The sequence below is a fragment of the Talpa occidentalis genome, unplaced genomic scaffold (assembly GCF_014898055.3).
Source record: "Talpa occidentalis isolate TD23 unplaced genomic scaffold, MPIMG_talOcc4v2.1 talOcc4.2, whole genome shotgun sequence".
Classification (NCBI taxonomy): domain Eukaryota; kingdom Metazoa; phylum Chordata; class Mammalia; order Eulipotyphla; family Talpidae; genus Talpa; species Talpa occidentalis.
This window is the reverse complement of record NW_023602073.1, coordinates 43,432,301-43,447,857: the sequence shown is the minus strand read 5'-3', so window position 1 is coordinate 43,447,857 and position 15,557 is coordinate 43,432,301. Positions and strand designations below refer to the sequence as shown.

The window sequence follows — 15,557 nt, the reverse complement described above, 5'->3', positions numbered from 1 at the left end:
AAATCATCCACCTATAGATTACTGATTATCATCTAATTGTGACCCCACAACCCCTGAGAGAGTGGGGTACATTCTTTCAGTTTCACACCCTGAGAGGCAGTCCCTGGAATTGTGAGTGCCTGGCCTGGATTCTCTGAAAATGTTGGCCTTGACACTTAAAGGACACTCCACCTCTGGGAAGCCCACCTGGGATTTTTACTGCCTCCCCCCCCCCCCCTCAAAATCTCCAAAGCAGCGACCAGAGCCTCTCAGATTTGGACCACGGGCCACACACACCCAGCACAGCAGAGGGCCAATGTGACCCCTGTGAGTCACAGCCGGGCGGGTCAGTGAGCCCTAAGAATGGCCCTCGCATTCCCAAGCTACCTGTAGTTCTTCTCCTAAGACCCTGAACCTACCAAGTCTATACTCGGGTCTGGGGCTGATGGACCCATATCTCCTCACCCTCGTGGAGGGCAGGGCCTGAGTCAGGCACAGATGCGGAAGGATGTGATCACACGTGAAGTGGGCACGCTCCAGGCTTTGTGGGCTGTGTATGGACTTACAGAGAGACCATCCGTGCTGACCAAAAAGCCACCAAACCCTCATGACAGAGACAACATTGGGGCTACATTCTGAGGTAGAAGTTGTTTCATGAGGATGATCAAGAGGTGACCTGAGGACGGCAAGGGAAGGGCTGACAGAAACGTTTGAGAAAACTCACATACATCAGCGTGGAAACCGCTCTGGAGGGACGCCCCCAAAAACATGCTTTGTCCTTGGAAGTCTCCTCGGTCGTTACCTAGCAACAGAGGCCCACTGGGGCAGACATGTCCCATAAGCTCAAGGCCTCACAGCTCAAGGCTTCACATATGCGGTATGTGTGTACGAGCTCACGCACACGGCAAGCGAGGCAAGGTTGTTTTGTTTTTTTCTGACTTATGAAAAAACGTAGATGTCTCTGTTCCTATTCCAATATAACCATGCTGAAAAAAATAGAGAATCACTGCTTCTTGCTCATAGCAGTCCCCTGTCTGGTTCGTACTTTACGATCAGGTCTCCGAGTCCACTAGAGGCTCACAGAAGTAGGTGCCGATGGGCACCCAGGACAGGAGAATGTGGCCAGAATCCAAGACGTGAATTTCTTTGCCTGCGCTAGGCCAAGGCTCAGACTGAGCTGACTGAGAAGCCAGGTGCCTCTTAACAAAAAGTGTGTCCCAGAATCAGAGATGCTACATGCCTGAGAGAGAGAGAGAGGGAGAGAGAGAGAGAGAGCTTGCACTGATTTGAAAAACAAAATTCTGCTGAAGGCTTGTGAAAATACGGAGTCCTGGGCCCCACCCTGGAGTTTCTCACCCAGTAGGGCAGGGCTGGGGTCTGGAAATTACATAACTAACACGTTCCCTGGTGGTGCCAGTGCAGCATTTGAGACCCACCACCCTGAGTCTTCCTGGTTTGGTTTCTAATATCAGCAGAGGGCTGATATTATCTAATATTTCTAATATCAGCTGAGGGAGAGAGGGGGCAGGATAAGGCAGACCACACCTGTCACTTACCAAAACTCTACTCTCCAATGAGCCAGTGTTTGATTCCCTTGGGGTCCTAGGAATGGATCAAATCCAAGTCCGGGCCAGGGGAGGGTGATCGGGTGACCCAGACAGAGCCTTCCACAGCTCCTGGGCGGCCTGCAGGCCCACAGGCTGCTCCTACACCTTCAGGCGCTCCCCACCCCTCTACATTCACCTCTGGGCCTCGTTCTACTGCATCTTGGCTTTTGGCCACTCGTGTGGCCTGCAGAGCTCCGGGTGTGTCTCATGCAAAGATGGGGCAACATAGTGTGACAAGCATGAGGAAACATAGGAATAAAACAACAGGTGCATATGAGGGCCCTGAAGTTTGGCTAATGGCTTCATTCAAATGCCCCCATACCAGACCTACCCAGGTGATTAATTTTCTGTTGTGGGGACCTGTGTCCACCTCGACACTAGAGGGCGCGCTCAGCTGCTGGCGCTGCAGGCAATGGGTCCCTCCCCTCAAAATGTCTTAGACTTTGGGCTTTCCCATTACCCGGATTTGGCTGATTTCCTTCACTAAACAAAATGGCAATTGTTCATTTATCTTGTCTCATGTTACTTTTTAATGATGAGAGACAAATGTGTAATGCTGTTAAAAGAGAGCATACTGAGGGACGCCCCGGTGGATCAAGGAGTTAAGAGGCAACCTATGAAGCTATCTGCAGCCACCGCAGCACGAGTCTGATCCCCGGCCAGGGAGGTATCCCACATAGCGCAGCAGACCTCTCCTGTCTCGCCTGCTTCTCCTCTCAGTAGTGTATTTCAGTAGATCTATTCTGTTCCCCACTCTGCCTCTGTTGAATCCTCTCACCCCCCCATCTCTGTCCTGTACCCCAATTCTTGTATGCATAAATAAATAAATCTTTTTTAAAAAAAGTACGCAACCTATGAAGTTATCCACAGCCACTGCAGCACGAGTTCAATCCCTGGCCATGGAGCTACCCACATGGCACAGCAGACCTCTCCTGTCTCACCCACTGCTCCCCTCAGCAGTGTTTCAGTAGATCTGCCTGTTCTGCTCCCAGCTCTCTCTGGTGAATCCTCTCACTTCACCCCCACCTCTGGCCTACACCCCAGTTTTTGTATGCATAAATAAATAAGTCTTTAAGAAAGAAAAGAAAAAACTGTAAGAAGCCATAGGAGGTTTATTAAAAGACACAGGTCAGCAAAGGCACAGGGTTAAAGAAATAGGCACAGGCCTGAGATTTATGCAAGGACAGACAAAACGCAAAAGCAGCTCCCTCACACACCAGAGGGGTCTTGGAAAGGTTGCAGATGGTGAACTAAACTTTGGGGTTTTAATAATAAAGCTCATGTTTTGGGTCAGGACATGAGCTGTGTGATGGTGCAGTGTCTGATGGCCCAGCTTTGGCCAATGTCCTAACCTAGATTAACTGGTGACAGTTTCGTGGGCTTTTTTCTTATTTTCTCTCCTGTTATGTCTCCCAGGGGTCCCGTGTCTCCAGGGGTCCCAGCCCTTATCCCTCCTACTACACCTCCCAGGGCCCCAGTCCCTACCTGCCTGTCAAGGTCTAGCCCCTCATCATGCTTTGCTGCACCGGGCGCTCCTATCCTTAACATGTACCATGGAGACCACCCATGAGAGTTACCAGCAACTATCTATGTCTTTTTTTTTTTTTTAAATTTTCTTTGTACTTCATTGTATAGATGCAATGATTTTGAAACAACTGTCCCCGACTAAGAGACATTTGGGTTCTTCATTTTTCCCTTTTTTTTTTTCTCTTGCTTTTACACACTATTGCAGTGTACTTTTGAATATAGTTCTTTTGCAGATAGACAAGTGTGTTTGGAGACACAGTCCAGAATTGGGGCTGCCAGGTATGAGCATTTTTTAATTTGAAAGAAATGGCCAGAGTGCAATGGATCTGAGTATTTGTCTTGGTGCGGCTATTTTTCAAACTATGAAAATACACACAGGTATGTGTTGTCACCTCTGTCATGCTCGGAGGAGACAAACTTAAATCCTGGCACTGACTGAAACGACAGCCTGGAAGAGGTGGTGAGAGCAGAGCACGCAGCCCAGGTGGGACCCGAAACCCACGGACATTTGGAGCAAAAGGAGAGTAAGAAGGAGCAGTCAGTGCGGCAGGAAGGAAACCAGACCTGTAGATTGTCACCGAAGCTTTTAAGGGAACAAAGGAGGTAAGGAAATTATCACCTCCATTGGCATCAGGGAGCATCACGGTGTCAAGATGTACGTAATGCCACTCCTGTACAGGCACCCTAAAGGAGCTCACAGGGGGGACCCCAGTACACTCACTGCAGCAATGCCTGTGATAGAAACAAGCTAAAGGTCACCGAAGAGAAAAGGAAATAAATCCTAGCCCATCCTACACGGGATACTGTTCTGCATGAAAAACAATGAACTGCCTGTACAAACAAGGATCATCTCATACACACCGTGAGCTGGAAAGCAAGCTGTGGAATGACATGATGACGATGTGCTTTTCATCACATGGTGTGAATTAAGTGACTGCTGCATACATGTGGGGTGGATCCTGTTTGTATTTTATTCCAAGTGTATAGATAATGTTGAGTTTTCATGACAGGATTTACACATTTTATAAATCTGTACTTTCTTCAAATATTGAATGACTTATTTTTTAATTCTTGAGATTTTAAAGAAAGGGACTTTATATGATATTACATATAAGCCTATTAAAATACATAACTGCAGTATACAGAAAAGAAGTAAATCACACAATCTGAAACATGAGAAAGGAGGGATTTAGGAAAGTATACAGGGAAGCACCAAATTCTAGACCCTCCCCAGCAGCCCCTGCCTGTGCAGTGTTGGCTGAAACACACACATCAGAACCACACCTGAGCACGGTCTGGGGTCTGCTCTGTCCCTACATGCAGCAAACACTATCACATGTGCCAAGTATCAACCTGGTGCTGCCCCATCAAGTTTTCTGTTCAGTTTTCCTTTCTTCCAGTAGATCTGCTTGTAGTGAAATGTGTGAAGGAAATCCAAGTGTTGGTGCAAAAAATGGTAAGAGGAGAGAGTAGGCTGGCATGTGGGGAAGCTGCTGAGAGGTGGAGAGAGATGACACAGACGTTTCCGTCTCAGGTGATGACACAGAGCTTGTTAAGGCCTTGACCGGGACAGACTGACAGCTCTTTGTCAGAATGTTTGTCATACATTTATCTGACAAAGGATTCCTCTCCAGAGTACATACACACCTCCCAGACTTCATAATAAGAAGACAAATAACAAACAGCAAAAAATAGAAAAAGATTTTAAAGAGGCATTTTACAATGGAAGATCCATAAATGGTCAATGTGTATATGAAAAAAATTCTCAACATCAATAGTCATGGGAATGAAGGTGTAATGCAAGGTGGAACCACAGAGAGAAGTCACTGCTCCCAACAGAATGGCTAAAAGTGAAAAGATTAGTAACAGTCAAGGTTGGCAAGGGTGCAGAACAGCTGAATTCTCCTCCAGTCCCCTAACCATATAAGACACCCACATTGAAACAGAGTTTTGTGTCTTTTCATAAAGTTACTAAACTAGAAATCTAGAACCAGCATTTACATTCCTAGATGTTACTCACAAGAAATTAAGATCTGGAGCCTCCCAGGTGGACTATGGGTTAAGTCGCAGCACTATGAAGCTATCTGTAGCCACTGCAGCACGAGTTCCATCCACTTCAGGCCAGGGAGGTAACCCACATGTCGCAGCAGACCTCTCCTGTCTCACTCACTGCAGTGTACTTCAGTTGATCTGCCTCTTCTGCCCCTCACTCCGTCTCTGCTGAATCCACTCAACTCCCGCCCCTCTGGCTGTACCTGAGTTCTTGTTGTCTAAACATATAAATCTTCAAAAAATAAATATTTTTGTAAAAGCCTATGTCTAGTAAGAAAATATTAAAATGTCTGATTTACACAGAATCTGCTACCATCTTGCAGACATCTGAGCACTTGGAGGAACTGGAAGCCCAATGACCCCCTGGGGAAACAGCACCCCTGGGTGAGCCTCTAGCTTCCAACAGCTGAGGTGATGTCCGCAGTTCAGTCTTTGACCCTGAGTAGCCCTGACCAGCACACAGCTGAGGAGAAGCCTCCCTCACCGCCAGCAGGCCCTCAGCTTCTCCTGCAGGGTGAGGCGCAGGAGCTCCCTCTCTGTAGGACCATCAGGGTCCAAGTCTCCCTCAGCATGGGAAGGTAGGCTTAGCTCTCCCCTGAGCATGGTGACAGGGATCTCCCCAGGTTTGACACCCTTCCATCCCACATAGTCCCCCTCAGGCTTTACTGCTCTGTGGGAAGGTGGACTCAGGCCTGGGGAACAGCGAAGAACATCAAGGTCAGGCTGAGCTCAGGTCCTGCTTGACCTGGGCACAGGAAGACCGTAGCCACAAGGGAGCGATATTGGGCCGAGCCTGCTCCCATAGGCTGCCTGGGCTGACTGACACTTCCCTGGAGGATGTTGTCCCTGAGCCTGGAGCTCCAAGTCAAAATCCTCCTGCCTAGCGCTCTGGGTTCCCAGCTCCTTATCACACTGGGCAAAAAAGTTAATGAGCTTCCTATCTCACTAATACTGCCAGCAAACTGGAACCCACCTAACATTACTTTCAATAACATAGAGAGATAAAATAACCAGTAATTAGCAAAGGCTTATAATGGAGTCACACTATCTAGGTTTTCTTCTCCCAGAGAGGACACAGAGGGAGCCACGCCCTCTGTCTGGGACAGGACCAGGGGCAGGGCCAGGGAGGGACCAGAGTCTCTACAGATGGGCGCATAAAAGAATCCAATCTAGATGGGCGCATGTCAGAGGGGTCCAGGAAGAATGAAGGTAAAATGGGTAAAATACCTACAGTGTCCTCACTTCTTCAATATCATACAATAGAGGGGCCTCCTTGGTGGTGCAAAGGGTTAAAACTCAACGTATGAAGCTGTCTGCAGCCTTGAAGCATGAGTTTGATTCCCGGCCAGGGAACAACCCACATGGCACAGTAGACCTCTCCTGTCTCGCCCGCTGCTCCCCTCGGTAGTGTATTTAGTAAGTCTGCCTGTTCTGTTCCCCACATTGACTATGTGAATCCCCCCACCTGTGCTTTGTACCCCAGTTCTGGTATACATAAATAATAAATCAATCTTTAAAAAGAAGTCATACAGCAGAATAAATACCAAATTCGAACTATGAAAGTACATATAAAATGACAGAAAAAACCAAAGGCAATTATGAACTCCAGGGAGAATAGAAAGTTGTGCAGCAGCTACATGGACTAATATTTACATATGAGAGCACTAGTCATGGAAAGGAAAATACTGAATGACTCACTAAATATAATCACTCTATGGGAAGCAACCACTCTATGAAGGAGTGGGAAGAAGAAAAGAAAAAGAAAATTTCTACTATTAACAATTACATCCGTCACTGATGGATGCCACAACCAGAAAATCAAGCAGCAGTACTAAAGACATGGAATTTAGGTATATGAAAGTAAAAAGCCAATAGAATCATCTAAAAATATTGAAAATAGTTACCTGGAGGAAGGCAAAGCTGAGAAGAGGACTACAAGGGTGTCAATTTCAAGAGAAATCTTGCACAAATATTTGCATCTTAATTACAAACAGTTGTGACTGATTCAAATAAAAGCGAAAAGTTGCATGAGTATAAAGTTTACTTGATGACAACTGAGTACAAAAGACACTTGCTGCTAGCTGAAATGCAAAAATATCAGAATGCAAGCCTGAATGCTGAGTGACATCAACCCTGAATAAAAACACACAAAAAGTATGTCAACACACACAATCTGAAAAGATCTATCCATGAATTCTCTTTTCCAATTTCCTTGCTGTCCACCCTGTGAACCTAGGTAAGGGGAACAGGACCTTCATCCTCCTCTTCCTTCCATGCAGGTCTTGCTGCCCACTGGGCTCCCCTCAAACGTTAGGTTTGTGGGTGGTGCAAACCCCCACCCCAGTGCTGTCATCAGTGTTTAACCTGGTAGGGGTAAGTCATTCCTGACCAAGAAGAGTACCAACTGTCGGCGAGCCCCCTGAAGTGAGGAAGCATGATCCTCAGATGGGGAACCCTCATCTCCCTTGCAGAAATTTCCCTCTTGTAGAAATCTCACAGAACTTGGGGGGAGATGCTGGGGCTATGTGTGCTCATCCACATCCGTGTTCGCTTCTCACCTCAACAGTCTACACACGCCCAGAAGCCACTTCATCCTAGTGGACTGAGCCCTGTTCTGCAACGTGTGGCTGTCACAGGGCAAGGGGAGGGGCACCCCAGGAACCCCAAACCTGCCTGCTAAATGCCTCCTGCCATCTGCCTCATCAACACAAACATCATCTAGTGCATGAGACCTTCCCTGCAGAGGAACTTTAATACAATTTGTGTGCAATAGAGTGTAGGAAAGAATTTTCCAAATCAAACATCCAAAATTACCCATCCCCTCGTGGGTAAATGCCCAAACAAGGTTGGCCGAAAGCAGGACTGTTGAGGCTCAAAATCTTGCCAAAAGTCTCTGGCACATTCTGGTGTGTAACCATAGGAAGGAGGTAGAAGGGGCCAGGCAAGTCTTCAAGGAAAGGAGACAAAAATCAAAATTGAAATCAAGTAAAAGCTGCCATCGTCAGCCTCCCCACGGTCTCTCACCCACGTTTCTGTCTCAAGTGTCTCCTTCCATGTCCCCCATCCCTGGTACAAGCCAAGACCAAGGAGCAAGTGCCGCTTCTTCATATGTGTCTGCCCCTGTGCCTCACTCAAGATCCCCTTCCTGCCTTCTCTGGGTCTGGGTCTTTTCTAGCTTCTCCTCCCTGATCAACCCCACCCTTCCTGGGGGCGGGGGGGGGGGGGGGGGGAAGGAACCCTGGGGATTATCCTGTCACAAGGTCACCCCAATACCCTGTCCCTGTCTCCTCCCAAGATCAGCTCTGCTCCCTCATATGAGCTCCCACCATCAGGGCAGATTCCCCCAGACTCAGCCCCTGAGCACTGGCGCCAGACGCCCCATTTCAGCTTCTCCAGCCCTTTGTGCTTTCCTGTGAGTCTGGCAGGACTGGGAGCTGGGGGGCGGGAGCTGGGGATTTTTAGCGCTGTATCTACCTCTCCATCTCCCCACAACCTCATACTATCCCTTCCCAGCCACATGAAATAATACACACACCAGATATGTATGTTTAAAGATTTATAAAATTGTAAAAATTGAAATCTATAGGTATGTACCTAAATATATACACACAGATATACACATATACACATACACTGTATATACATATTACATAACCCGCACAGCCATACAAAGTGACAGAGCACAAAGGAAAGCTGCTGTGGGACCCCTCAGGAGGTACAGAGGAGACAGAGACAGAGAATGCTGTCATCTAATTTTAGATGAGAAAAGGGAGGCACCAAGAGAAAGTGCTGGTGAGAGGAGCCCAGGCAGTGAGTCCAGGCCGGATGTGCAGACCCTAAGTGCCCGCAGTTGAGTCCCTGAACTCAGGCGCTGACAAGAGAGGCCGAGTGCCCTGAGCCCTGGTGCCCTGAGCCCTGGTGCCGTGAAGGTCCGTTGTCACCACTTGGCTCAGGGGGAAGAGGGCCCTGGGGAAAGAGACACCAGTAAATGCTCAGTTGGCTGCAGAATATTGCCTCCTGTTCCTTCAGGAATTCCCCTTCGGTTGCTCCTGACTCCACCACATCATCACCTGTCCCAGCTCCCAGCCTCCTCTCTTCACAGCCACCTGCACCCAGGGCCACTGCCTGCTCCCTCCCCAGTCCCCCACACACCCCTGACCTCCCCTGCAGCTCAGCCTGCTCCTGCCCCAGCCCTGACCAGCAGCTCTAACTGCATGGCCATTGGGGTCTCAGGTGACAAGCTAGGTGGCTGATGGACCCTGGAGCAATTCACACAGGTCAGCCCTGCAGGGACCCTCGCGGCCCCCTCAGGATCTCAGGCTACACTTGGCCCTAGTGCCTGGAGTCTGAGCTCCACCCCATGCTGCTGCCTGGCTGAGGCTCCCAGGCCCTCCCTCCTGTGCAGGCACTGGCTCACAGCCTTAGGGGGTCTGCTTCTCAGTGCAGTGAGGGACTCTGGAGACCCCTAGCCTGAGGCTAGGTCTGTCCTCTTTGACCCTGGACTGTCAGTGTTACCACCCCCCACCTCCCATCTGGAACCTTCTTAAACAGGGAGCTCCCCAGAGAACTGTTCACTTAATACGCATCCCAAGACCCAGCATTGGAGGAAGCCCCCCGTTAAGGCTAACCAATGACAGTCATAAGCATCTGCTTTGGACTGCAAAGTTTAAAGAAGGAAATTTGGAAATTAGCTCATGACTTTCATATTCTTTTTGCACCCAAGTCTCAATGACAAAAGCAGCAACATTCTGACCCAAGAGTAAGGGGTGTCAGGTAGATGAGCAGGAGACCCATAGACCTGCCCAACTGAGCCCCTCACTGTGGCGCTCAGAGCCCCACTCTCCCCAGAGTTTATTCCACCCACGAGGTCACAGGTGATCTTAATGCTTGTTACCCAAGTCTAGGATCACCCAGCCCCTCCCCCAACATGCCCATGGTTCCCACACACCCCCACAAACCCTGGGGAGCCTGACAGCAGGGACAAGCCTGAGGAGACTGAGCAGGGAACATGGCCTCTGCCAACCCCATACACCTTCCAGGAGGGAGGCCCCGGCTGCACACTCAGGGCCCTGGCTCTGGGCAGGGTTAAGGGCATAGAGGTGGCCCCCAAACCCGTCACAAGGACCCCACTTCCAAGTCCTGTTACAGAGGCCAGTCATCCCTCTCCTAGCTGCAGAGTGGGAGACATGACACCCTAGTCACAGGCAGAAGAGCCCCTCCCTTGCCATCCACAGCCCCCTATCTCACCTGGACGCTCCCCAGCTGATGTCTTCCTGAGCCAAAAGTTATAAAGAAGGACAGCAGCGACAAGGACAGTGAAAGTGGCAGCGACAGCGATACCCCGGGACACAGCTGGCCGTGGACTCTGATGTACCTGCACGTTTCCTAAAAAAGGTCTTATTTTAACCTGAGCACCCAGAGCCAACGCCTGCTCTCCACCCCTATCCTGGCTCCTGGCCCTACAAGGTCCAACCCCACAGGTCACCCCAGGCTCACCACAGGTCACAGTGCAATTCCAGTAATGTTCCACAGAGCAGGTGACCCTCTGCTCCTCTCCTTGGGGAATCCTTAGGGCCACCCAGGCCCAATAGGTTCTGTTCTCATCACGCGGGACACCCCCAGACAGCTGGGCATCTGGGCTTAGAGGCTCATCGTCCTGAAGCCAGACCAGTGAGATATTCCAGGGAGAGAAGCCAGATGCCCAGCAGGTCACATTGACCACGCCCTCGGAGGCCTGGCTGCAGGTGGCATTCACAGCTGGCGGCACCAGGAAGAAAGCACAGAGTCAGTGAAACACAAGGCCAAGCCCTGCTCCCCAGTGAGGGAGATGGAGAGAGGAAAGACAGAGACTGCTCCTCCCACCTCCATCACTGGGTCAGAGCCTTCCCCAGGTGGTTCTGGTTCTGCACCCTGGGGCCCAGCTCCTCAGACTGGTGGAGGATGGCCTGGAACCCACATGCTGAAGCTGAGGAGGGGGACGCGAGGGGTGGGCTCCTGCACGGGGGGACCAGGAAGGACTGACTGACTGGGAGCTAGCAGGGTGACGTCCAGCCTGAGGTCATCCCCTCCTTCCTGACCCCCGTGCTCCAGCTCAGTGTTCCGTAGCTCCCTGGAGTCTGTGCCCTCCCCGCCTCGTGTTTCACCCTGGGGCATAACAGTGCAGGCACCTCACGACACCACACCCCTGAGACCATTCAGGCAGCCCAGGTACTGGAGGGTCCCCTTGGGCAGAGCTGGGAGACGGGCTGGGGGGTATGGGGTGCCCAGAGTCTCACCTGTGCTCTTAGTGAAGGCCTTCCAGGATTCCCGGTATCTCCGCAGTTTTCCACAAACGTCACCACGCACAAGGGCCCAGGAATTCTGGCTTCCAATCCTATCTGTGTCCCAGGAGTTCTTGACTTCCACAGCCAAGGGAAGAACCGAGGACTGGGGTGCTTCCCATTCATGGGTCGTCTCGTTATAGAAGAGGAAGGGCTCCCCATTATAGAAGAAGCGCCTGAAGGCCCTGGTGGTGTTGTCTTCCTGGATCTCACAGCCCCGAACCTCCTGGAGGGAACGGGAGCCTACCCCCAACACAGACACAGGGGTGACTCCCCCAGTCCTGTGTCTGTCCCTCTGGTTCCCAGGTAACTCACACCACCCCCGCCCCCACTTTCCCCACCTCTCCCTGTGCTGGCTGCATAGACTTCACCTCTGTGCTGAAATCCACACCCCCTCATTCTCACACCACCCTGTGAAAATCCAGTGGAAAGAGACAGGCCCCACCGGCTGTCCTAACTGTCCTGGGAAAGGCCCCCCATGCTTGCCCCTCTCACCTCCACTCTGGCTCTGCTTTTCCCTGATATCTGCCAGCTTCATCAGGAGGCCCCTCCTGTCCTCTGTGAAGCCACTGGTCACTGTGTCCTCCGGCTCAGCTCCCAGGATAACTAGTGCCAGCAGGCCTGGGGTCTCGGGCCTGTTGTTCCCACCGCTGTAGCGCAGGATGAGCTGATCGTCCAAGTATTCCTTGGCAACAAATTGCGAGTACAGCGAGGCATCCTGGGTCTCCATGAGCTCATACTGAAGCCTGTGGGGTCCTGGGGGGAGAAATCCTCAGTGAGGCAGGTAGGAGCTACCTGAGCTTCAGAGTCACCCGAGGCTGCGCATCCTGAGCCCTGGAGGCCTGGGGGCTGCAGACAGGGCTGTGTTCGTAGGGACAGGAGGAGGATTCGCAGTACAGGACACAGGCAAGGAGAAGGAAGGAGAGGGCCCAGGCAGGGGCAGGGAGGGGCAGAACTGGGGAGGGAGAGCACAAGGGATGGGGTGATGGACCAAGGGGACTGCACCTGAGAGGGGAAATCAAATTCTGTACAAAAATTAGCAATTATGTAAGAAAATAAATCTCAAAAAGAAAGGAAGGAAGGAGAGGGGTGATGGTGGATGAAAAGGATGGAGAAGGGAAACTGGGGTCAGAGGCCAAGAAGGGGTCACTGGGTCCCTAGGAGCACTGGGGTTTCTTATCAGAGAGAAGGGAGGGCATGTGAAGGCCCAGGGCAGGGGTCAGAGATCAGAGCAGCTGTGGTGAGAGGCAGGAGGCCACATGAGCCAGGCCGGGCTGTGGTTCCTCAAGGACAGGTTGGGGAGGTGGATGAACCTGTCTGTGACCGGGGGAGAGGCAGGTGCAGGGACTGGGAGTCAGCCTGTGGGCCCAGGGAGAGTTTAGATTGGGGAGGCCTGGGGAGCAGAACTTCAATGCCCAGCAGATGGCCAGGCCACAGGAGGGGAGAGCTGCAGTGTGGGGTGATGCAGGTGGCCATGAGGCCCCTGCACAGACAGGGCTGTGTCCATTAGGGGCAGATGGGAGTAGGGTGGGGGGTAGAGGGGAGGGGAGGCTGCCATAGGGTGGCGGATCTGTGATGTGAGGAGCGAGAGCCCACTGGGGTCAAGGAACCCAAGAGGGTAAAGACCGAAGAGGAGCCGCATCAGGAGCAGCTCTCAGGTCTGGGGAGGGCGGGATGCTGCACGATAAAGAGGCAGCTGGGAGACTGGTACTGAGGACAGGACTGGGGAGCAGAGATGAGCAGGGCCTGGGTTGGGGTGCTGACCAGAAAAGAGAGTCTGGGGTGAGGACAGGAGGGGTGGGGAAGGGCCTGTGCTGAGAGCTCAGGAGCAGGAGCTGTACTGGCTGAAGGTGGGAGCTGAGGCCAGAGGACAGGGCAGGTCTGTGCAGGGGCGCTGTGCCTGCAGTCAAGGCAAAGATACAGAGCTCCCAGGTTCTCCTTGATGGGGATGGGGTTGGGGTAGGGGACTAGCATGGAGGGAGAGACCAGAGGCAAAAAGCACCCTCTGGGCCTCCCCTGGTGGTACAGGCGGTTGAGCTCAGCGCTGAGAAGCTGTCCTCAGCCTCTGCAGCTCTGGTTAGATCACAGCCGGCCAGCGAGAGTCCCACATAACGAGGCAGACCTCTCCTGTCTCGTCTGCTGCTCCCTTCAACAGTGTATTTCGTCAGTCTGCCTGTGCTGTTCCCTGCTGTCTCTGGTGAATCCTCTCACCCTCCCCTACATCTGGCCTGTACCCCGGTTCTTGTATAAATAAATAATTTAAAAAAAATCACCCTCAGAAAGCAGGGCTTAGTAAAATGGGGGGAGGTAGGATCCATCAGGTGAAGGCTCCTGGCAGGCAATGGTGCAGGAGGGAGGAAGAAAACGAGTCAGGAAGAGGACGACACCCTAGAACACAGAGAGGAGGGACAGCAGGGAAGGGGGCAGCAGGGATGGGGGATGCTGGAAAGGGGGGCAGCTGGGAAGGAGGGGAAACAGAAAGGGAAGGTGGCAGGAAGGTGAGAGTGTCAGGGAGGGGAGCAGCAGGGAGGGGGCAGCAGGTGAGACCAGAAAGTGGGGGTGGGGGGAGAGGGATGGAGTAGGAGGGGTCCACATGCAGGACCAGAAAAGAGCTGAGAGACTGTTAAGGCAACCTGGGAGGGTGGGGCATTGCCCAGAGAGCAGATCACAACTTTATTGCTTAAATAACATCAATACATCAAAAATATATATCAGTGTGTCAGGAAGGCGTGTAACCAGCCAAGTCCAGCCCCACCTTCCTCCTCAAGAATACCCCCAGAGGCCACGCCCCTCCTGAGAGGGTCCCCAAGACACCCAGGGGGCCCCTCCTAGACCCCAGATCGGCCCAGGCTCCTGCCCCCCGGGACCAACGACCCCCACTCACCAGCGCCCAGGGCTGCGGCGGGGACAAGGGCAGCCAGAAGCAGAACTGGCCACGGCCCCATCCTGAACTGGCATCCGGAGGCGCCGGCGACCAGACCCGCCGCCCCCCGAAGCGCCGGCAGCCAGAAGCGTCCACCCGCACAATCAGGGTGACACGCGGGAAGCGCCGCAGCCAGAAGCCGGGATCCGCAGACTGACAAATTACTCTCACAGTGTGAACGAACTCACTCAGGTCGGAGCTGACACACTCTCCGCCTACCAGCAGCGCCACCAACCAGAGGCGCCAGCGGCCAACTCGGCCCAAAGAGCAATACCAGGCCGGGAGAGCCCGGAGGACACACCCACAGGACACTCGCCCTGGGGAAGGTAACACAATTTTTGTTAGAACTTCTTGTTCAGAGGATGAATTTTCACAAAAACTTATGACAAACTGATACCGGAATTGTCAGGCCTAGTCTCCCAGCCAGGAACCGATCCCACGCTGCAGGGCAGCGCTGAGCCCCAGCCACTAGACCCCCACCGGTTGGTGTCTCACGAAGCCGCAGCAGGAACTTCGCAGACGCTCAGGCAAGCAAGTGAGAAGATGCAGGTTTGTTTAGAAAAAGTTTATTGAGAAGAAAAAGAACAGAAATAAAGTGGGACTCCCAGGCCAGGGAACCAGGCCTGGGAGGGGCAAGGAAGTCAAAGTGGAGTCGTGTCTCAGGGAATATGTACCTCCTTTCCCTGATTATTCTAAAGCTCCACCAGTCTCTTTGTGATTGGTCAGTTCTCGGCTGTCTCACTTAATTTGCTACTGAGTGGGGGATCTTCACATTCCTTATCTAACAGGTCTGTCTTTCCCCATTTGTTGCATCTTTATCTTTATGGCCCAGTCCTCTGGATGGGCATCCCTGCATTGAAGTTAAACAGCTGCCCTTCTAATGTGTCCATAAATTAAACCACTCTCCATTTCCCCAATCTCTGCCTCCCTTTACCACCTGAAGGAAACCAGGACTAGCATTAACAATGTTGTCCTTGGTCCTGGGATGTTTGTTTTTCCAGGTGGAATTAGTTACATTCCTCTTGCTGCCCTTATCTCTGAAGCCTTCCTCAATTCTCCGAGGTCCCTTCCTGCAGTGTCCCTAAAACTGCCTAATTCCTAGCTTGCCCTGTGTCTCAAAACCACAGAATAAGACACAAATGCCTTAGA

The 15,557-nt window shown here is 51.9% G+C and overlaps 1 protein-coding gene across 1 annotated transcript in view; it reads right to left on the bottom strand.

Annotated features, from left to right (window-relative positions):
- LOC119252131 (MHC class I polypeptide-related sequence A-like) overlaps nt 1–14,430 on the bottom strand; it is a 38,979-nt gene extending 24,549 nt beyond the window's left edge. Inside the window, exons 1-5 of the mRNA XM_054698575.1 lie at nt 14,370–14,430; nt 11,981–12,241; nt 11,441–11,728; nt 10,662–10,922; nt 10,413–10,550 (exon numbers count right to left, since the gene is read on the bottom strand). Coding sequence (XP_054554550.1) covers nt 10,413–10,550; nt 10,662–10,922; nt 11,441–11,728; nt 11,981–12,241; nt 14,370–14,430 — 1,009 coding nt within the window. The remainder of the gene's footprint in view (nt 1–10,412; nt 10,551–10,661; nt 10,923–11,440; nt 11,729–11,980; nt 12,242–14,369) is intronic.
- Nucleotides 14,431–15,557: the final 1,127 nt, after the last annotated feature.